The sequence below is a fragment of the Trematosphaeria pertusa genome (genome assembly GCF_010094035.1).
Source record: "Trematosphaeria pertusa strain CBS 122368 unplaced genomic scaffold BU26scaffold_4, whole genome shotgun sequence".
NCBI lineage: Eukaryota > Fungi > Ascomycota > Dothideomycetes > Pleosporales > Trematosphaeriaceae > Trematosphaeria > Trematosphaeria pertusa.
The window spans coordinates 634,201-655,229 of record NW_022987215.1 but is presented as its reverse complement, the minus strand read 5'-3'; the positions used below and the strand labels follow the sequence as shown (position 1 = coordinate 655,229).

The 21,029-nt window shown below is 53.7% G+C and overlaps 7 protein-coding genes across 7 annotated transcripts; 4 read left to right on the top strand and 3 right to left on the bottom strand.

Moving 5' to 3' along the window:
- Positions 1-228: 228 nt before the first annotated feature.
- BU26DRAFT_590143 (uncharacterized protein) lies at positions 229-1,983 on the bottom strand (the record flags this gene model as incomplete). Its single annotated transcript, XM_033834752.1, has 2 exons — positions 229-581; positions 1,143-1,983. The coding sequence occupies 2 exons, from the start codon at positions 1,981-1,983 to the stop codon at positions 229-231; spliced, it is 1,194 nt and encodes a 397-aa protein (XP_033686843.1).
- Positions 1,984-2,539: 556 nt separating this feature from the next.
- BU26DRAFT_451807 (MFS general substrate transporter) lies at positions 2,540-4,884 on the bottom strand. Its single transcript, XM_033824775.1, is given in 5 exon segments — positions 2,540-3,323; positions 3,485-3,489; positions 3,507-3,624; positions 3,784-4,246; positions 4,303-4,884. 5 exon segments carry the CDS (start codon positions 4,617-4,619, stop codon positions 2,694-2,696), a joined length of 1,533 nt encoding a protein of 510 aa, XP_033686842.1. The 5' UTR covers positions 4,620-4,884; the 3' UTR covers positions 2,540-2,693.
- A 2,252-nt stretch (positions 4,885-7,136) lies between these two features.
- Positions 7,137-8,281, top strand: BU26DRAFT_602340 (uncharacterized protein; the record flags this gene model as incomplete). The annotated part of the gene is made up of 3 exons (XM_033835342.1): positions 7,137-7,376; positions 7,432-7,944; positions 7,994-8,281. The coding sequence occupies 3 exons, from the start codon at positions 7,137-7,139 to the stop codon at positions 8,279-8,281; spliced, it is 1,041 nt and encodes a 346-aa protein (XP_033686841.1).
- Positions 8,282-8,839: 558 nt separating this feature from the next.
- On the bottom strand, positions 8,840-13,849 carry BU26DRAFT_561635 (uncharacterized protein; the record flags this gene model as incomplete). The annotated part of the gene is made up of 2 exons (XM_033832939.1): positions 8,840-9,730; positions 9,779-13,849. The coding sequence occupies 2 exons, from the start codon at positions 13,847-13,849 to the stop codon at positions 8,840-8,842; spliced, it is 4,962 nt and encodes a 1,653-aa protein (XP_033686840.1).
- A 126-nt stretch (positions 13,850-13,975) lies between these two features.
- Positions 13,976-14,789, top strand: BU26DRAFT_245595 (uncharacterized protein). Its single transcript, XM_033821071.1, has one exon. The coding sequence runs from the start codon at positions 14,101-14,103 to the stop codon at positions 14,536-14,538; it is 438 nt and encodes a 145-aa protein (XP_033686839.1). The 5' UTR covers positions 13,976-14,100; the 3' UTR covers positions 14,539-14,789.
- On the top strand, positions 14,603-17,146 carry BU26DRAFT_479194 (FAD/NAD(P)-binding domain-containing protein). The gene is made up of 2 exons (XM_033825660.1): positions 14,603-15,913; positions 15,963-17,146. Exons 1-2 carry the CDS (start codon positions 15,094-15,096, stop codon positions 16,976-16,978), a joined length of 1,836 nt encoding a protein of 611 aa, XP_033686838.1. The 5' UTR covers positions 14,603-15,093; the 3' UTR covers positions 16,979-17,146.
- Positions 17,147-18,150: 1,004 nt separating this feature from the next.
- Positions 18,151-20,314, top strand: BU26DRAFT_245440 (uncharacterized protein). Its single transcript, XM_033821069.1, has 4 exons — positions 18,151-18,520; positions 18,566-19,814; positions 19,862-19,907; positions 19,991-20,314. Exons 1-4 carry the CDS (start codon positions 18,279-18,281, stop codon positions 20,161-20,163), a joined length of 1,710 nt encoding a protein of 569 aa, XP_033686837.1. The 5' UTR covers positions 18,151-18,278; the 3' UTR covers positions 20,164-20,314.
- Positions 20,315-21,029: the final 715 nt, after the last annotated feature.

Here is a 21,029-nt window from a genome sequence, read left to right as displayed (position 1 = left end):
TGATCGAAGCGGAAGAGAGAGTTGCTGATCGAAGCGGAAGAGAGAGTGCTGATCGAGCTTGAAGAATGCTGATTTACCCCGTTCGCATCACACCCCCTAACCCTCACTTGGGGGTGTGATCCCAGGCCTCACCGGCGGGGAGGTGGGGTATCGAGGCCCGTAAGAATAGTATTAAGGTAAGTATAGTGGGGATAACATACCAGACAAAGGAAAACCAAGAAAACGCGACTAGGAGAGCTCCCTCTCCATCAACCCCCAAAGCCTCCTCTTCTCCCTCCTCCTCCCTTCCTCCAGGCCCTTCCTCATCCCTTCCTCCAAGCCCTTCCTCCTCCCCTCCTTCACCCACCTTCTCCTCTCCTCCTTCATCTTCCCCTCTTCCTTCTTCTTCTTCTCCTGCTCCCACAGGTCATAGCGGGAGACCTTCTCCTCCACCCACTCCCTCGCCCCCCTGCCCCTTTTCGAGAGGCAAATCGCAAACAAAAAGACGTTAAATATCTTCATCGCAAACGAGAAGATAACGCCGGAGAGTCCGCCGTACACGATACCGGCCCAAGTCTGGGCCTCCGGGTTCTCCATTTGGCCTAGAAATAGCAAGTTAGCATCATTCCAATACCACCAACTGACTGCAGGGCGAAGGTGAAAGGGAGTTTCGAAAGCTGAAACCCAGTTATGTGAGAGGGCAAGGATAGATAGATAGGGCTTGAGATTAGGCGGGGAGGGTAGACGTGTACGTACAGACAAGAATTCGTGTGTGTGCCAAAGAGAAAAGAAGAGAGGAGAAGGAAATGAAGAGAAGACATTGTTTTGGTTCTCGATCGCAGTGGGCAGGCGCATGCCCGCCGCTGCCATCCGCACTGGGTGTGGTTCGGCTTCAATATGGGTGCGGCTTCCTATCTAAAACCTCGCTGACGGCTCACAGCAACTGCGGAATGGATGAAACAACCTTACGGGCAAGGGCGCCTCCTAGGACATCTATTTCCCCTCAACGCCTTCTTGAACAGTGCATCAACGCAGCTTCCACAGACTGCCAACGCGACGAAGGCAGAATCTGATCTTTGACAGAGCGTTAAATGGGCTGCTAACGTCTAACTTCAGGATCTGGTATTGCCCATATGGAAGATACTGGATGCGCCATTACCTACGGGCAGAATATCTTAGGCCACCTCTTTCAACCTTCTTGTCCGCCTCCTCCCATTCTCTACACCACCTCGCAGCATCGATTCGGTGTTCCTCATCCTTTGATATCAGCTCTTTCTTTAGGCTTTTCCACTCATCACCTTCGAAGACTTTCTCTATATGCTGCACCTCCTGGATGCCCAGCACCTGCCTCTGGTATACATGCATCGCCTTTCCTAGCACAATGCGCACCTCTTCATTTGGTGCCGCAATGTTAATTATGTGCGCGTGTGACCATAGTTCGTTCGTGAATAATCCTAGGACGATGTTGAACGGGCCGAGGAAGGCCAGGCTCCTGAATAGGCTGTAAAAGTAGGGCTTTCTTTGCGAGATTAAGCTGAGGTGGCGCTTGCTTTTATTGCATTGATGCGAGGCGTATGTGCTGATTAGCTCGAGGACATAGCTTGCGGGGAGACCAAGATAGAGCGCAGGTCTGATCACCGCATTGGCGACGGCTTCGCGGTCGCTGGAGCGCACAGTGAGCCATTGCGTGCTTGTGTTTGAAATTTTCGCCTTGAGCTCTTCGATCAGCGTAATTAGACTGAGGAGTTCAGCGTGCTCGGCTGGAGTGAGGATCGAATTGGTTGGGGATGTGGAGATGGTCGATGCTGTTTGGCCAAGCGCCTCATTGAGGAGGGAAAAGTCGGCGTCGAAGGTGAAGCCCATGATTTCGATAATGTAGCGGCGGAGCTGCATCAACGGGTTGTGTGCGACGCGATTTGGTGATAGACTTGAGGAAGGGCTTCTGGCGGAATACGGAGGTGGTGGTGCATTGTCCATGCTGGACACGGTGCGGAATCTCGGCATGTTTCGTCCGTTTTGATAGGGCTATTTTGTTCAAGAGGACTTATAAGTAGGTCTAGAATGAGAGAGTCACTTGCCTCTCTTTTTTTAATGTGTGGGGGCTCCACTATTTCCGTGGTTCATTCCCACGTGAGTACGTCCTATCGCGGATGGTTGAGGGTCTTTTTCTGGAACCGAGGAACGGGCGCCCATGGCTCATTGCAGCTCCATAAATCTGCGCCTATGCACCTGATCTCAAGGCCGAGTGATAAACTAGGGGCTCTCTCAGCCAGTGCCACTATCGAAAGCTAGAATCAAATAGACTTAGTCTAGGCCACTCGAGAAGCATACCACCAGAATCGACGCGCAAGAATTTCCAAGCGCAAGATAAAAGGTCTACCTCAACGCATAATTGTACGCCTCGATTGACATCCTCATGCTCAAGGAATGAGATGAGGCTTGAGGGAGTGGGCGTGTGTCTTCGCGTACCTTTTCCTCTTCTCCAGAGAAATGAAGGGATGCGTATTCTACGGGGGAACAACGAGATGGCGCTGAAATGTGGTGAAATAGTATATGTATTGTGCCTGTTATATACAGGAACTCCTTCCGGCCGCAGGAGTCCAAAGACCGCAAAATCATCAAAAGCAGAAACACGTTTCAAATATGACTCAAGGTATCATCCTCCACACCTTCCCAACCCTTTGCCTGATCCCCGCCCTCGTACGAAAAAGCTTCTAAGAATTCTTGACCTCAAGCTGCGAATCCTCAATATCCTTCTCATGCGCGATCTTTGAATCGGGATCCACAGCGCCCTCCTCCAGCCCGACGTGCGACTCGCGGTATGCATCCAACTCCTTGCCCTTGTACATGTTCAGATAGATGGGGAAACTCCATGCAATGATGAAGAAAGCGAGTGGAACTACCATAGCCTTCCTCGTGCCTACTTTGTCCGCCACATTTCCGAGGATAGCTGGCACAACAGCGCCGCCGCAGATGGAGGCGACGAGGAACGAGGCGCCGCGCTTCGTGTGGCGGCCAAGGCCACGCAGCGAGAGCGTAAAGATGGTTGGGAAAATGCAGGACTCGAAGAAGAGGACAAGCATGAGCATGGCGAGGCCTCCCCAGTTAGCGGCCGTGCCGTGGCCGGTGTCGACTGCAATCGCTGCGATAATGAAGACCATGATGAGAGACTGGTAGAGGAGAAGGACCCAGCGCGGCTTCGTGAAGTACATCAGCCCAGCGGCTGAGAATCGACCGATGGCGAAGAGGCCTTGTGCGATGGCATAGAAGTTTGCTCCTTGGTGCTGCGCTGCGAGAGTGGTCTCATCGGGCCGGGCTTGCGTATAGTAATTAATGAAATAACCCTAAAGGTGACGATACAGTTAGTAGGCGCTCAGAAAGCTAGGGTACAAATACCGCATGTCTTAGGCAGCAAATATTAGAAAGTGTCTAATATTTGCTCTAAGGTAGGCGTAATATCAGGAAGATTATGCTTACTGCCTACAAGTTAGTATATACAGTCTACTATTTCTACCAGGGACTTTTACCTGCTATGCCGACTTGGGCGCCGACGTAGGAGAATTGTGCGGCCACGCCCCAGAAGAGGGTGAACTGCTTGCGGAGGGGCTTGTCCTGGTAGCCAGTAGCTGCGCTAGTCATTTCGGCCTACGTTGTATTAGCATCGAACACTATATTCAATGCTCTCACATTGGGGCATTCTCCGGTTATACGACGTGCGTAACGGCTACCCTGGAGGCCTTCGCAGGTGCGTACAATGGCCGGAGAATTAACTACCGCAAGAGACGGGTATCCGCATGAACATACCTGATCTGCCATATCGGCGTCCGAAACCTCAGGGATCGGCGCAAAGTAAAAGACAATGGCCAGCAATCCAACGAAACAGGCGATTCCGAGATACACCCACTGGACACTCTCCAGCGACTCGCCATTCTCACCAACGTTCTTGAAAATGACGAATGAGGCGAGGACAGGCGCGACAACTGATCCGACAGCCTGGAAGGACTGAGAAAGTTCGAGACGGAACTCTGACCATTTAGGGGGACCGCAAACAGCAATGTACGGATTCGCGGAGGTTTCGAGGGTCGAAAGACCGGAGCCGACGATGAACATGGCACCGCAGAAGCCACCAAAAGAGCGCTTGACTGCAGATGGCCAGAACATTAAGGCGCCTACGCAATAGATACTCAGACCGAGCATAAATGTGTACCGGTACCCGAATCGGCGAAGGAACCACCCTGAATAGGTCAACGGGCCGATGAAATAGGCACTGTAAAGCGTCAATAAGATCCACTGCAGTCAAGCATGCGCAAAGTCCTGCCTTACCCAAAATAAGCAGCTTGAAGACCTGATGACTCTCCCTGAGTGATATGCAACGCAACCTGAAATCGCGAGTTGAGGACATCAAGTAGACCGTAGGCGAAACCCCAGAGGAAAAAGAGGATAGTGACCAAGGTGACTGGAACGATCGATTGACGTGTCGTAATTTGACTGGCACCAGTAACTTCACGGTTACTGACGCTCTTGCGGCGTCTATCCTCGGCGATCGCTTCGGCGGCAGATGGGCGACGGCCTTGCTGCGCGTGGACCTCATCGATTGTTGGCTCTAGACCGCCTCCAAGGCCGAAGAGTTTGAGACCCATGGTGTACTGGACTGTAGGAAGTTGTGGTGGTGGCCGCAGTAGAAAAGACGAAGAAGAGAAGATATGTCACAGAACCAGTGACAAAGTATGGAGCAAGGTGGGGTAGATCCCCAGATGTTGTCAAAGCTGCAGAGCTGTGGAGCTGATGACTGCTGTTGTGAGGATTCTCCAAAGCTATATACCTGGCATTCTTTGATGATTGTTGACTGGGATAGACGCGACAGCTCAAGCATCTCAATCCAGACTCATACCCGGCGTTGTAAAGCATCACCGGCGCGCGTCGAAGCCCGCCACCATCTCCATGCCATGCGGGCTTATACTCTTAGCTCGACCGCGGCTCGCATCTAGTACTACTGCAAAAAGCTGCCTGGTTCGCCCTCCGCTGACGCAGAATTTTACAACCGCATGCTCTGGTAGGCTAGATGCCGCTGCACTAATGAACGGTCCCCAGATTCTCACCGAGATCTGCTCCGGCCCCAGCTGGGGTCGTCGGATGATGCTCTTTTATGGCCAATCAGCGAGGATAGACTGCGCCGCTATACCGATACGTGCATCCGTCTCCGCGTTTGCCCCACTCCGCTATTGAGCCTCATGATGAACTGTTTCCACCATCAGGTTGCGTTATCTCTGGGGCTCCACGGCGCTCCCCACCACGTAATCCCGTGGAGTCGGTGAGGACACATCTGGAGTCGCAGGGCAGGCTGTCGCAGCTCTCGCAGGACACTGCCCAGAGCCTCGATGGGCGAGAGAAGCATGTAGCAGGCAAACGCCAATTCGAATGACGCACATTGGTTGGCCCGTAATTCGGAACGAAGAAGCGTTGGCAAGCAAACCAAGGCGAGCTTGCCATGGCCCCGAATTTCTTAGCAGAGCGGCGGAAATTCCTCCGTTCGATGCTAGTGCGGCCGCTAAGTAGCAAAGAACGCTCGGACCATATCGTTGATATCATGATGCGCGGTAAATGGCTCAGATGGCCACTCGACCTAGATCTGGGGCATGCGAGGCAGCCTGTGTAAGCTGCTGAGGGCTGGAGAGGCTCCCGCGATAAGCATGGGATGATCCGGCTGCGCCAGTCGCGGAAAAGCACCATCCAAGAGCGAGTTCTTTCGGATAATGGCTTTCGAGGCCATTTCCATACTATGATTGATCTTGAAGCCGTCCTGGACTCCAACACGTCGCGACGATGTATGTCTCTTGGATGACATGGGCATTTCATCATCGCTCATCCGACGCTCCCCTCACTCGCAGCTCCAGATCAGGAACCCCTCACATCAACCCCAGCGGCGGGCTAGCTCACAAGCCGGCGAATCGTCGGTCGGTAGATGCATCTCAACACCTTTTCTAGCGGTGTTCTAGCGTGCTTCGATGCAGCACTGGCCATTGAAAGCCTCGAACGACCTGTCGGTGCGACCCCGGGACTTCTTAATGAATAGACCGAGCCCGGAGGGTTTGTCGGGAGATTGAGATGCCTGCATGTCGGCAGCTGCCTATACCTAATATTGACTCGTCCCACTAGACAAAGTGGTGCGCGAGCGAGCTCCTCGTAACGCCGTGCAGTTGATGTAGCGAGAAGAGGTCAAGCTTGAAGACTCTCCGCCTGTTGGTCTTGGTAGCCGGGTAATGTTGAAGTGAGGTTGGGAGAATGATAGGCGCCTTATCGCTTTAGGTAAAGCATCTGGGGAAGACGCGTCCCACCAAGGCACACTCAACCCTGCTGATTCACCGAACAAGGATGAATGTTGAACTTCTTGATCCTAAAGGCTAACTTCTCTTTGGCACGCTCTTCGGTGGGCTCGAGATCCCACTTCCAGTGTGATTCCACTCCCTCAACTTCTTTGGATCCTCGAGGCCCGCAATCAGGAGCTTCTTTGCAACCAACTTGCGCAGAGTGTAGAACTCGCCGCATGTTAAATTGAACCTAGTCACGAAATTTTCATTCATATACTTCACGGGTTGTCGTTTTGCGGTATCCTCCTTGTTTTCATACCAGTCAGCGTCCGGCTGGTCATGACCCGCCCTCAAGGACCAATACTGCGGGTTTCGCGTGTATCGTAGCACGCAAGCGCAGTGAATTTCATCCTAGGTAAGAAGGAAGCGAAGGTATCTCTCCGGCGATTGCTAATCCTTACTCGAAACGGAATCGAAATCAATCCCAATTTCGGAAGTCCTTAGATATCATTCCTGCTGCCTCTTTGCTAAGAGGATATGCAGGATTGACATGATGAGGGGTAGCGACCCACTCCTTAAAGTAGTTTTAAATTTGAATAACAAAGGCAAAAAGAGCGAGGGTTTTCATCGCTTCGCGTGGTTTTCCTTCATCTGCCTCTGCAAGAATATTGTAGAATAGTTGCATAACTTCCCAGAAAGCTAGGTCAATTCAATGATTTCAGTCAGTCAGTCGGAAAGATGTTGATGAAATGAATGATGAAATGAATGATGAGATGGATGATGAGATGGATAAAGAGATGGATAGGGTCAGCGTCGACGAAGGGGATGAAGAGATGGACGAAGTGCAGCATGAGAGCTGCGGTGAAGAGCTCCCATAGTAGAGCTGGGAGTGAACCCGCGTTTCCGAACTATGCAAAGCGGGCAAGATCACGAGAGCGTACGGTATCAAGCTACGAGTACAAGGACGAGGACCCAGAAACAACAGACACTGATTTAGACGATGAGGTGCCTGTTTCCGCTTCATCTCGCGCACCTGGCAACGAGGAGGACCAAGACGAGGAGGAGCTTGAAGTTCGAGGATCAATCCACGTCAGTCATCCGAACTGCTGCAAAAGTACACTGCATACAGCCTACCACAACAAAGGGATTCAAAGCACGTGGGAATACCGCGCGTGGGGCCATCCTACGGATGTGCGACCCGCATGCAGACCCATGGAAAGGCAGAGATCTGTCTGACAAGGAACTCCAAGACGTGAAGGCGCGAATCGCGAAGGTCGGATGCATAAGGCCGAACATTGGCCTCACCAACCAAATCCGAATGATACTGAGTAAAACCAGCGCAATGCTCGCGGACTGCAAGAAGTGTGACAGGATAGAGCGGCTTGGCTTTGCGCCTCGCTGCTGTTCAAGCTCGCACTGCGACCAATTCAACGTTAACCGTATCGCCCTAGAGACACCGGATCGAAATATAGCCCGCAACACATGTCAACTCAAGGTCATGGGCCAGTACGGGTACAATAGATCGAACGTCGATAAGATATCTGTGAAGGAGTGGGAGAAGAGGAGGAAGAGGGCGAATCAGGAATGCGAACACCACCGCCGATGCTCTCCTACTGGATCCGGTCATATGATAGGAAGTATCTGGGTAGCCTCGAAGGTAGGCTTGCATATTCATGTTTAGGTGCCATCTGCTAACAATTGGATAGACGGCACTATGGGAAAATAACAAGCCGCTGCTGTACACGTGCTTCGATTGCCTACACCAGCTATCCTTCCCCTGGTGTCCTACGAGCGCAAAGGATAAAGAGACGTCGGCTGACGGCATTGGACCGTATACCCTTTGGCATGCCCCCCGCGCCTGGAACCCACGTGGATGGTTCATTCGGCTACTAGAGCACTACGCGCAGCACCACCTAGATATACACATACCGACATATACAAGTATATCTTACTTTGACTGTGGAAAAGGACTCTTGGCGGTCTTCAATAGGTAAAGACTACCAACGTGCTCGACATTTGCTCATGTCTCTCGCTGCCACCTTTCGACATCGGAGCGTCGAACTGACGGGAATTCTTGATGGCCACGGCCGAAAGGCAAAGGCGAAGAGAGGGAAAGGAACTTGATCGCGCAGGTGAAGATGAAGGCATGGCAAGGCTGATCTTTCGAGGGAGGGCACGCGCGCTTCACTCTTACGTATATGTTCTGCAGGCAATACACCGTCTTCACCTTGCGGAATGCTAGGTACGCCTTCATTCATTCATGCCACAGCCCAAATGCTCCTTGAATTGAAAGACAAGGTATCCTTTAAAAGTTAAACAGAAAACAAGAAGAATATGTCAGAATCCCACCTGAACATTCATCACGGGTGTCGTAGCTCGTCGGCTCTAGGCAGGAGCGATGCCCATACAATGCCCGGCAGATATCCAATGCTGTCCCAGTTCTCCCATCGACTCCAACTCCATATATGGCACTTATATACCGCCCGTTCCGAGCCGAACTTAATTACCTTCTCATACAACCATCACTAACCGATGCAGTCCGTCCATGCATATCACTCCTTCTGACCTTCATTGAGAACCAGTTCGACAACGACTTGGCAACGATCCTGTTGCGGATGTTGCAAGCTGAGCTTGATCGTCCGGTTATGGGATGAGCCGCCGCTCAGCCCATCATCCAGGCACTTGACGTCTCGTCCCGCGATGACCTGCCTAAGACGGCCATTTTGCGCATTCCTGATCTCGACGAAGTCAGGGTCGAAGAGAAGGACATACGGTCCATACATGGCTGCGCTCTTCGCTTTACCGACGAACTCCATAATGACGGAGCGGGAGATGTCGCCATGCTTGTTAACATAGACTGCGCATTCTTCGTAGCAAAGCAGAAACTCCTGGTCCGACAAACGGAACATGCCCAGCGGGTCCTGGTTCTGGAGTCGCGATGCGATAGTTGCGACGTGCGGTTGCTTGAGGTCTGGGACAGACCATGGTTGCTTTTTATCCAAAGTAAGAACCTCGAAGCCCTTTGCGGTGGAAATGGCGAGCGACGAGTGGAAGAGGTTGATGCCAAAACAGTCGGTGGGGATGTAGAACTCGTCGTACTCGCGGAAGAACTCGGTGCGGCCTGACTTCCATATCCTCGACTTCTTCTCCGTGGATTTCTGGTACACAGGCTCAAGGACCTTGAATGTCGATGAGAGACCCTCACGCTTCTTGTAGAAGACGAGCGTCCTGTCCTTCATCACTCCAGTCGCGAAGAACCCTATGTCTCGCGCACCGGAGAGCTTCTGCGGTGCCCGACGTGTAGAGTCGTTAGACGGAGGGACGCCGCTGACGGGGCACACAGCATCAAGATGGTATGCTATTAGGGACTTGTCAGAGATGAGTAGCATCAGGCTGAACTGCTCTAGCACGGCGACCTGCGTAACTTTAGGGATTTGGATCGCCTATTGTTGTTAGCAGAAAGCGGAGACGTTTTGGGCGTGAAGTCTTACCTTTGTCCAGCCGCGAGGGTTGTCATACTCAGAGATGTAGACACCGATGTCGGTTCCAACGGCTACCATTTGCTTGCCGTACGGCTGATGGAAAGCAGTCGCGCAGTTGACACGAGCCCGGCATATGGGCACCGGGCGACCAGAGTTCGCGAACAGCCGTTCCACCTCTTCTATCGATCTATCGAGCGGTGTGCCCTTGATCGTGATACTCTTTTGGGCAGGCATAGCACTCTCGTAGGCGAAAGCAGCATCGGCCATGACTCTCAATCGGAAAGGTTCAGCATTCTGTGCGAATAGCGCCGCCGCATGCTTCGTCTTGGCGATGATAAGTTTGTCGCACCATTCTGCACGGTTCTGGGCCGTTGGCGCGAAGAGGGTGTATGTTTCCTTGCCTAAGTGCTTGATGCGGAAAGGGTACATGATCTTCTCGTCCTTGCCATTCTCGAGAACGGTGGTATTAACCATCGTCTTACCCGAGGACGCGGTGTTCGTTGACGAGAGCGAGTTCGACGTATTGGTGTGTTGGAGCGTGCCAGGTCCAGGACTGTTGCTCGAGCCACGCGCTAAACGCGCGTCAGCTGCTGCTACTTTGCCGCTGACTGTAGTCACAGCAGCAATGCCTTTGACGGCAGATCGAATGACAGGATCGTCGTCCTCGCTCTCCAGGACGAGTAAATCCATAGGAATTGGCAGCCTCGACACATCGTACTTCTCCGACTTCGTCACTCCATCCGCTTCTCGGTATGTCACCGTCTTTGCAAGCACCAGATAGTGATCGAAAAGGAGTGCGTGAGTCTCGAGCCAAGTGAACCGGTTGCCTCCCATTCTCAGCAAGTCACCCTTGAAGATGAGTTCTCGGCCAAGATGGTCCAGATTGAGCTCCACTCGCTGCATTCCGGGTCGCAGTATCAGCTTCGCCTGAAGATCGCTCAAATCCACCTTACGGGACATCTCAGCAACGCGTGCGTCACATTCTAATGTGACCGCTTTGATCTCATCTTTCGCCACCTGGAGGTTTCGCTTCTCCTCGTTGTCTATAGTCGATCGCTTGAGGACTGTGTCGATCAAAAGACCGTAATGCTGCAATCTGGTGATGGGTCCTTTGAGGAAAGTGTCCCAACTCAACTTGTTCGACAACTTGTTTGCTCGGACTTCGTCTAAGAAGGTGCGGAACAGCATGTTTTTATCGGCCTCTTGCCGAACAAGGAAGCTTGCGTACGGGAAGGCGGCGGCATACTCGATATATGCTTGTTTCGCTTTCCTGATCCATTCTCGGAAGATGTCGCTAAACCCGATGATCCAGGGTCCTTGCTCTTGCTGCCGGTACTTCATCTGAGGCAAAAGATGCTCCTCGTTCGCCTTCTTGACAGCATCTACCTTGCCAAAGACATCCTTGATGAACTTGTTCAGTTTCTTCGGAGGGATGACGGGGGGTTGAGAGGCCATTAATCGGTCACGGTACAGATTACGCAGGACATCGAGGCGCTCCATGTACGCGTCTTCTCCCTGCACTATCTCATGGAGGATATTTTGTCGCTCCACCTCCTTCTTATTCACTCCCTCGATATCCTCTTTCTTCAGCTTGAAGAAGGTAGCCCAGTCATCGGACTGTGGTGCGCCGGAAGGACCTTGCAAATCTAACTTCTTTAGTGTCCTTTGACAATGATACGCGTAGCATCGCCCGGGAGTAGAGTACGTATGCAGCATTGGAGCGTAGCAACCAGCGCCGGTGAGTTGGAATATCACCCCGGTCATTGTCTCAGAGGAGAACTTTAGCCATTCCTCTTCATGCACGAGGGTACCAGCCTTGTACATCTCGGCCACGACTCGGCTGGCTAGAGTCTCGGCATCGGCAATGTTCATAGTAGAAACCTTGTGCGTAAAGAGTGCCACAAGACCCTCGTGAATAGGACCCTCCTTCAGATCATTCTCTCCTTCGGTCATGACCTTGAGCCAGGCGATTATGGAGCTCAAAGCCCACGGCTCAGAGCATTTCTTGAAATCGGCAGTAGAAAGCTTGGCGGGATTGAATCGCTTCCCGGCTGGGAGAGTGGGTAAATCGATGGCAACGGCTTCAGCGCTTGCGGGCGTCAGAGTATTACCATCACTATCAATAGCGCCACCGTAAAACGTGTTCCGATTAGCCGCTTGTCGAGCTCTATGCCCTTGTTCAGCATCTGTTTTCGATCTCGGAAGTGGTACCGCCTGAGGGGTGTTGCTATGTTGGAGTAGGGAGGTTGACCTTGGCACGACGGTGCCTGTCGGAGACACCATTTGCATGGATTGTGGATCAACAGGGTATGACCCACGTGAGGGCTGGGAATTACGCCAGTACTCATATGACCCAGTAGAGCTTACGCTCTGATTATGGGCACGTCGGTTGTTGCTCGCAGGCGGTGGAGGCAACGGGCGGTTGGTGGACATGCCGGGGTGATAGAACATGTCTGGGGGCTCTCCAGGGACGGCTGGTTGGTAGTCGGTAAGTGCCGCTTCGTCGCCTTCATCGTAGCTTCTCCGCCGAGCGCTCGGTTCTTCTAGACCACCAGTGCCGAATGTATCTACCCGAGCGTTCGACGAGAAAGAGGGGAATGGGTGAATAGGATCGTAGTCGTCGCTCGCGGCCTCGGACCGCCGCTGAGAGCCGGAAGAAGATACCGGATGGCTGCTGGGCTCGAAGGAACTGCCACCAGAAGCCAGTTGATTTGGGCCGCCGCCGTACGTAAAATGTGGCTCGAAGTTTCCCCCATATAAGCCAACATCAACCGGCACATAGTCGCTGTCGCTAGCGCTCTCCTCAGCGGGCCGACTAGTATTGTTCGGTAGCTGTGGGGACTGAATGGATGCGTAGTTGCTGAACAGCCCGGCACCTCCGCTCCGTCTCCGAGCCTCGTCTGCCTCCTCCTGTTCCTCTGCCATTCGAAGAGCAGCCAAACCAGCAGCTGCTTCAACATCGCTATCGCTGGTATACGTATCCTGGACTGGGTATGGTGCAAGATGATCCCCGTTTATGCGGCCACCGTTTCGCCCGGACGGCTGACGCTCTACCTGGCTGTAGTAATGGTTTCCGTTCGCTTGCTGTACCTGGATAGAAGGGCTTCCGCCGCCAGTGGCCATGCTCTCTACCTGAGTGAACAGCTCGTCTTGATTGTATCGGTCCCCATTCTGCGCGGCAAAGTAATCCTCACTGTCGGACTCGTTCGGAGGAGGCGGTGGGGGGAGCGGTCTTCGACCGAGAGTATCCTGCCGTTGCGGCGACTGCTGGTGAGGAGGCACTTCGGGTGTCGGAGGAAGAGGATTCGAACGATGGCTCGAGGTCGAGGGATACCGGTTGATATGCTCTTGCGAGCCATAGCCTGTATCGTAGGTAGGCGGGGAAGGAAGCGGAGCGTGGGAGGCGTCGGAGGAACGGTGGTACGAGTGCGAGGAGGTCGACGGCTGGCGCGCCGGATAGCTGCCCCAGTCGTCGGCCGGTGATTGCGCGCTTCCCGGTACCACTGGCAGTGGCGGCGGCGCGGGAGGGGTGTAAGCTGACCGCCCGTGCTGGACGGAAGTTGTTCTGCCGAACTGCGACTGCTGATGGAACGTAGGCGATCCGTAGGAGCCGGTCGTGGGCGAGGTCGGGGAGAAGCCGTAGGGGTGGCTCACGGTGTTGTTCCTGTTCAGGTTGCTCTCAGCATAGAGGGCGGGATTGTAAGGCGGGTGCGCAGGCGCGGTGGGAAATGATCTGTTGAGGCCCCCGAAATGCTGCGGATTCGGCTGGGAGACGACGGGCGAGCCATAGTGCTGCGGGTTGTACTGCTGCGTCGGCGACTGGTACGGGTATCCGCTGCCAAATCCGCCGGCCGTGGGCGACGTAGGCTGCTGGCTCATGCCCGTGTCGCCCATGAAAAGCTCGTCATTCTGGCGCGTAGCAAAGCTGTTGCGCCTGCCCGCGGCGGGGAAGCCGTAGCCCCCGTTTGCGTCGTTCCCATTCCCAGCGGTTGGTGTTCGTCGGTCGTCGTGATATTGGCCCGAGCTCGAAGGCGGGATGCTCGGGTTGTAGTAGTTCTGCCCGTTGCCGTAGTACGACATGGCGGAGTCTGGTCGCAGCGCGTGCGAGGTGTCTGATGTGTCGTGCGGGCGGTCGACGTCGCGATTCACGAGGCTGCGTCGAAAGCCGTCGCGGGCAGCATGGCAGGTGCCGCTGAGCTGAGCTTTGGATTTCGCAAATTCCTAGCCCCGCGGACGATGTTCCACCATACGATAGGAGGCGTGCGCTTGCGCTGGCCTATCCCTTCGCATGCGCCGGGCCGGGTCGCCGGGTTGATAGCGGTGCCTCGTGGATGTTTGCGAGGCCGGGGCGGCTGGTGCGGTGGGTTGCGCTGTCGCTCGTCGCGGGGTGCCGGCGATGCAGCAGCGAACGCGTTACGAGGCTGCGACGAGAGTATCCGAACTGGGCGGGCGCCGCACGGCGAGGGAGCAGATGTGGGCGGTGGCGGCGGGATCTGGGTGTCTGGTCGAGCGACGTCTGCGGTGCGGGCAGTCAAATGTCGTCTGGCTGGGGTGCCGTCAGTCGCTCCTTCGGTTCGCCAAGGCCAAGACCAGAGGTGTTTCAGTGGGTCGCATACAATATGCCTTGGAGCCTCGACGAAGAACGCCTGCTTGCGCCCACGTCGTTGAAAATGCGAAGTTCGCCTTCGTGTGCCCAATGCGTTGTAGCAGTCTTCGCCTTCGCGCACGCGTTGCGGATGGCTGGTTGCTGGCTGTGCAAGGCCCTCTGACGTTGGCCTCAGCTCGAAACTACTGCTGGTGCTGCCCATCCCGCGAACATCATATCAGCCATACCCTGCGCGCTCTGAGCGCATCCCCGCCGCACGGCCCCTGCCAACACTCCTGATACCGTTTGACACATTCGATGAACCCCCAGGAGCTGTTTGACAGTCGCTAGGGCCAGAATCCAGTAGTCTCGAGCCTATTCCTCGAGGTAGCACTGCCGTCGTTCGCGGACGACGGTCCTTCTCAGGCGGACTTTATAGAGACTGTAGCTATTCACGATGCTATTTTAGGTATGCTAAGCACTTCCATTGAAGCCTGCCACGCCCATGCCTTCCGCAAGCCTGGGTGCTCTGAGCTTACCCCGCATCGTCTCCGAGGACCCTGAGGTTCGGCCTATCGATGCGCTCTACTCTGCCATATGGTCACTTACTCCCGAGGTCTGACACCTCATCCTATTTTTCCACCCATATAGGTCGTCTCACTTTGCCAGATGTGCCTTTGTCTTTCTCATCTTCCAGCCTTTGATTATTAGCACCTAGTGTGATCACAGTAGCACCAAGATGGTCATACATTCAGAGCCAAAGTCGTTATACGCCCCTGGCAACGCCGCCGACGAAAATATCAGAATTCGAGATCAGGGACCCCCGCAAACCGACGAACATGGATACAGAATCCGAGAGCAGCCCATGGGCACCAAGAAGAAAGTGAAGGTCATTCTTATGGGAGCAGGTGCTTCGTCACTGAACTTCTTCAAAAAAGCCGAGGAAGAGATGGAGAACTTGGACATTGTCTGCTACGAAAAGAATCACGATGTAGGAGGTACATGGTTGGAGAACCGATATCCTGGCTGCGCTTGCGATATTCCTTCCGTCAACTACCAGTTCTCTTGGAGCATCAAATTTTGGTCACACTACTACTCCTATGCCCCTGAGATCTGGGAATATCTCAAAGACATTGAGCGCGAAAACGACTTCATCGCAAAATACATCAAACTGCGACATCGCATCGAGCACGTAGAGTGGGACGAACCCGCAGGGCTCTGGCGTCTGAAAATACGGAATCTGGAAAGTGAAGCGGTGATCGAAGACAGTGCCGAGTTTTTCATCAATGCAGGCGGCGTGCTGAATAACTGGAAATGGCCCGACATCCCCGGCTTGAAGGACTTCAGGGGGAAGTTGATGCATTCCGCAAACTACGAAGAGGGGTATGACCTATCTGGTAAACGAGTTGCAGTCATCGGAGCTGGAAGCAGCGGTGTTCAAATTGTTGCTGCGATCCAGCAGAAAGTGAGCCACCTGTATCATTGGGTCAGGTCGCCAATCTGGATCACTGCTGGATTCGCACAAACCTGGGCTGGCAAGCGCGGGGCGAACTTTCGATGTGCGTGGCTTGAGCATCATCGACGAAGAAAATTTCTGACGAGACGTAGACAGCGAAGAGCAATTGAGCTACTTGAAGGAAAACCCGAGGAAGTATCTTGAATATCGGAAGCAAATCGAAAACGAGCTCAACCAACGATTCAAGTTCATCATCAAAGGCAGCGAGGAAGCCAGAATGGCGCGCGAATACTCCTTCAACGAGATGCGCACCAAGCTCAACAATGACCCTCGACTCGTCGACAAAATGATTCCTAAGAACTTCAATCCTGGATGCAGACGCCCGACCCCAGCGCCCGGTTACTTAGAAGCACTCGTCGCGGACAACACAACCATCTTCACAGATCCCGTCCAATCCATCACCGAAACCGGCTTCATAGACGGCGAAGGCAACAACCACGATGTCGATATCATCATCTGCGCCACCGGCTTTGACACTTCATGGTTGCCTCGCTTTCCTTTCATCGCCTACGGCACGGATCTGAAGGACCTTTGGGGCCCCAAGAACGGAGTGACGTCGTACCTCAGTGTCGGCATACCCACGTTCCCGAACACGTTTAGCTACTGTGGCCCATACGGACCGCTCGGACACGGCTCCTTTATGCCGCTCATCGAGCAATGGACCCGCTACATCTTCGCAGTGATCACCAAAGTGCAGGTCGAGAACATAAAGTCGCTGCGCCCCAAGTTCACAGTGTCACAGCAATTCCGCCAGCACGCAGACCTATTTCTGCAACGCACAGCCTGGACTTCCCCGTGTCGCTCTTGGTTCAAGCAGGGCAAGACAGACGGCCAAGCCGCTATTTGGCCCGGCAGCCGACTGCACTTCTTAGAGATCATGAAGAGCCCACGGTATGAGGACTTTGACATTGAGTACTGGGATGAGAATTGCTTTGCATTCATGGGAAATGGGTTCGAAATGCGCGAGCTCGACGGGAGGGACATTACGAACTACCTGGGGTGTCTGGATGAGGAAGGGAGGGATGTGCAGCCGGACTATGACGATGGTTTGATTGATATCCTGGGCGGGTTTAACCTGGATGATAGCTGTATTGTGCGAGGTGGATAGAAGCTCTGTCTCTGTCCATCTTTCCCACATCTCTCAAGCATCGCACAAACCTATGGAACGGCGGAGATAGCCAACATCTTGGCAAAAGCACTGCGTTCCCAACGACCCGTCTAGCTGAAGCCACAATGCCGGGGCTTAACAAGTGGTACCCATGGGGTGAAGTCTTAGAATCCTTCGAGATACACACGTCTATCTGAGTGGCGCAGCAATCAATTTCAGCCTCGGCTTTCTGGCAACAGCCGCAGCCCTCGGTAACGCAAGACGGCTGTCTTAGTTCTTTCTGGAACACAAAGCAGGTAAATCTCCTCGAAGGTCTCACCATCAGGAGCCCTGTACAGCAATTGACCACGCGACGATTCCTTGCTCTGGGTTGAAGTGGTGTTGTGGCGGCAAGGATGCGGTACGTGCTAGTCCGCATCGGGCATGGGCCGGTGTGGGCGGCGCCGTTGCTGACAGCCGGCTTTCTTCGCATAGCTTCGCTTGAGCTTCAACAACACCACCTTTTTGCAGCCAAGCGGACATCAAAATTCGACTGTTAGTCCATCTCAACACTCAAAGATCAGCAGCGCGGGAGTTTCCACGGCGGCAGCTCCCAACGCGTCGGCGCTTTCCTTCGGTTTCTAGAAGCTCCAACAGCCGCTTATCAGCACGCAATGGCGAGAAGCAAGGGATTACCGCTCCCAAGGCCTTGGCAATCGACTGCCAATCCGCCAATGTCACGCCAAGGGCGTACCAGAAGGTGCAGATTAAAACAGACCCTACCCGTAGAGGAAGCTGCAGTGGCCGTCGCGCGCAGCGGGGACCGCGTGTGCACGAGGATTATCTGCTGAACCTGGCGATTGGAGACGTATAAGACCTGGAACGCCCTCGACGAGAGGCTAACGTCGCGTTTCACGAGCTTCACTTTTCACTTGCTTGACATCCTCTTGGCTCTTCCCTTGGGTTACTTCGCCAGCCTGGTGGCGCCCCGAGTAAGCCTTGCTGGTTGTGCTTGTTATCAGCACAGCTTTCGAGGCTCGGCTTAGCCTTGCGCCGTATATCATCCGGTGAAGACGTCGAACGCGAGGTACAAGGCTCCACGGCTCCCAAGGCTCTTCCGCCTGCCTCGTATTGCCTGGGTACTTAGAGGGACGCCATCTCCACGAAATTCGCCACCCTCGCGAGATCTCGAGTTCGCTTCACTCGCGCATTGCGCCCCTCCCGAAGCCTCTCACGTAGTGGGCTCTCTGCCAAGGATACATTCTCCACCTTCCAACGACTACAAGTTCGCGCACCCAGCCAGCAGGCTCCTACAGCAAAAATGGCGATTTTCAAGAGGAACTCGGGTTCCTCTGATGGTGCAAATGCGGAAATAGGCAAGACTGAGTATACGGCCGAGGTGGAGCAGCCGATGCAGCTTGCCTCTGATGGAGCCGTCGACTACCGTGACCACCAGCATCTTCACCGTGGATTGAAGTCTCGTCACATTACTATGATTGCCATCGGCGGTGCGATTGGAACTGGTCTCATCATTGGTACCGGAAAGGCGCTGCAACAATCTGGGTATGTGGCTTCGACTGGGAATATGTCCAAAGCTGACACATATAGACCTGCTTCGATCCTCATCTCGTACACCGCCGTCGGTCTTCTGGTCTACATCGTCATGTGCGGTCTTGGCGAGATGGCGGCATGGCTTCCTCACGCTTCTGGCTTCAGTGGATACGCTTCAAGATTCGTAGACCCTGCTCTTGGCTTTGCCCTTGGATGGACATACTGGTGCAAATACGTTATAACCACACCGAACCAGCTTACAGCTTCGGCCTTGATCATCCAGGAATGGAAGCCAGCGACCGAAGTCAATCCCGGAGTATGGATAGCGATCTTCATGGTCACAATCATAGCTATCAACTACTTCGGTATCAGATTTTTCGGAGAGTTGGAGTTTTGGTTGAGTTCGATCAAAGTCGTCGTCATTGTCGGCCTGATCCTACTCTCCTTCCTCCTTGCCGTTGGCGCGGGTCCCGGTCCAGCGACTGGATTCAAGTACTACAAGGATCCAGGCGCCTTTGCGGAATACATTGACAAGGGAGATGCCGGAAGGTTTTATGGCTTCTGGAGCTCGTTCGTCAATGCTGTATTTGCCTACTTAGGAACGGAACTTATCGGTGTCACTGTCGGAGAGGCCCAGAACCCACGCAAGACCATCCCTCGCGCCATCAAGCTGACCTTCTACCGAATCCTGTTCTTCTACTGCCTTAGCGTCTTCTTTCTTGGCATGCTCGTACCCTACGACTCGGATGACCTAAAGACGGCCGTTAACACGAAAGCTAGCGCTTCCGCATCCCCTTTCGTTGTCGCGATCAGGCTCGCTGGCATCCCGCACCTCCCCGGCATCCTTAATGGATGTATCCTGCTGTTCACCTTCAGCGCCTCGAACTCGGACCTGTACATTGCCTCTCGTACCCTCTTCGGTCTAGCCGAGCGCGGCCACGCCCCTAAAATCTTCCGATGGACCGACACGCGGGGTGTTCCCGTTCCCGCTTTGGGTATCTCGGCACTGTTCTGCTGCAGCGCGTTCATGAATGCAGCGAGTGACTCATCCACCGTCTTCAGCTATTTCGTTAATCTGGTCACCATCTTCGGTCTCTGCTCTTGGATCTCTCTGCTGGTCACCCACATCTACTTTGTCCGGGCCCGCAAGGCGCAAGGTATCACTGATGACCAGATGCCGTATGTCGCGCCACTCGGAATTTGGGGTTCGTACATTGGGCTGTCCTTCTGCGTTCTGATTGCTCTTACGAAGAACTTCAACGTGTTCACTAAGGGCAAATACGGCAATTTCGACTACAAGAACTTCGTAAGTAACTCAGCCCCCTTAAGCGACGAAAAACTAATGAAAACGAGGTCACGGGCTACCTTGGCATTCCAGTCTATTTGATCTGTATTTTCGGTAAGCTTCCCTTGTCCTCAAAGGGGCTCTTGATGCGAAAGCACCCTCGAATCTCTTGAAGAATGTCGCTAACTTGGAAAAAGGATACAAATTCATCATGAAGAGCAAGCAAGTACTGCCACACGAGGCTGACTTCTACACCGGCAAGGACGAAATCGATCGCGAAGAAGAGGCCTTCCTGGCCCATCAAGCGGCGACCAAGGGCAACAAGAAAGGTGGATGGTTCTACCGGACTTTTGTTTCCTGGCTGTTCTAAGTCCTTTTGGCCTGTTTTAATTTGGCGTTCAAGCGTGCCCTGCGCTTCAGATAACGGCACTATGCCTTACCAAACCCCGTATCTACAGCTTGGGGAGGTAGCGATCATGATCCAGGAAGGAAGATGACACGACATATATGAAATTTGGAGATGTTATTACCCGTCATCTTCCGCATTGTGTTGTAATCTGCTGTCATTGCACCTATCCAGAGGTCACTGATAGATACATCCCGGTAATGTGACTATTGCTATTTGGTAGTCCACGTCGTCTTGGATTCACGCTGCAGCGACTTCAACCGGATCTAACTGAACCCACACTCGACCTCGCATACAGCTGCAATCCAGCACGCAAGCCTACGTCGGGGATGCCCAGTCTTCCGACTCCTTAGTGCACCCACGTTCGCCAGTTGATCTGTCTGTTTTGTGACGCTAGAGCTCCCGCACTTCGACGTAGAGTCTTGAATTGCATCATAGAGTCTGGAATATGCACCTTTAAGTGGTGAATGCTGAAACTGCCTGGGCATACAGGATGCTCAGCCAGAGAGGAGGACTTATCGTAAGCTCTCAGTGCCGTCATCCAAGGACGTACCCCAGCGCTAGTGTCTGAGTTAACCTTACAAGCAGCGGTCCATAACAAGCATCGATACAATGATCCGCAGCGTGTGACCGAGCAGCATGAATGCGTCGGTCAACCAATTTCCCCGTTCTGTAAAGGACCGCATACCTTTGGTACGATAGGGCTCCTACCATGTGCAGAGGAACGCCCTGCAGCTTGGTCCGTTTCTTGTCCTCATGAAGACGACCAGATCTCTGGTTTCTCTCGGCTTGTTAGAGCCTGGATGCTTTTTCCCACCGCGGCCGCATCC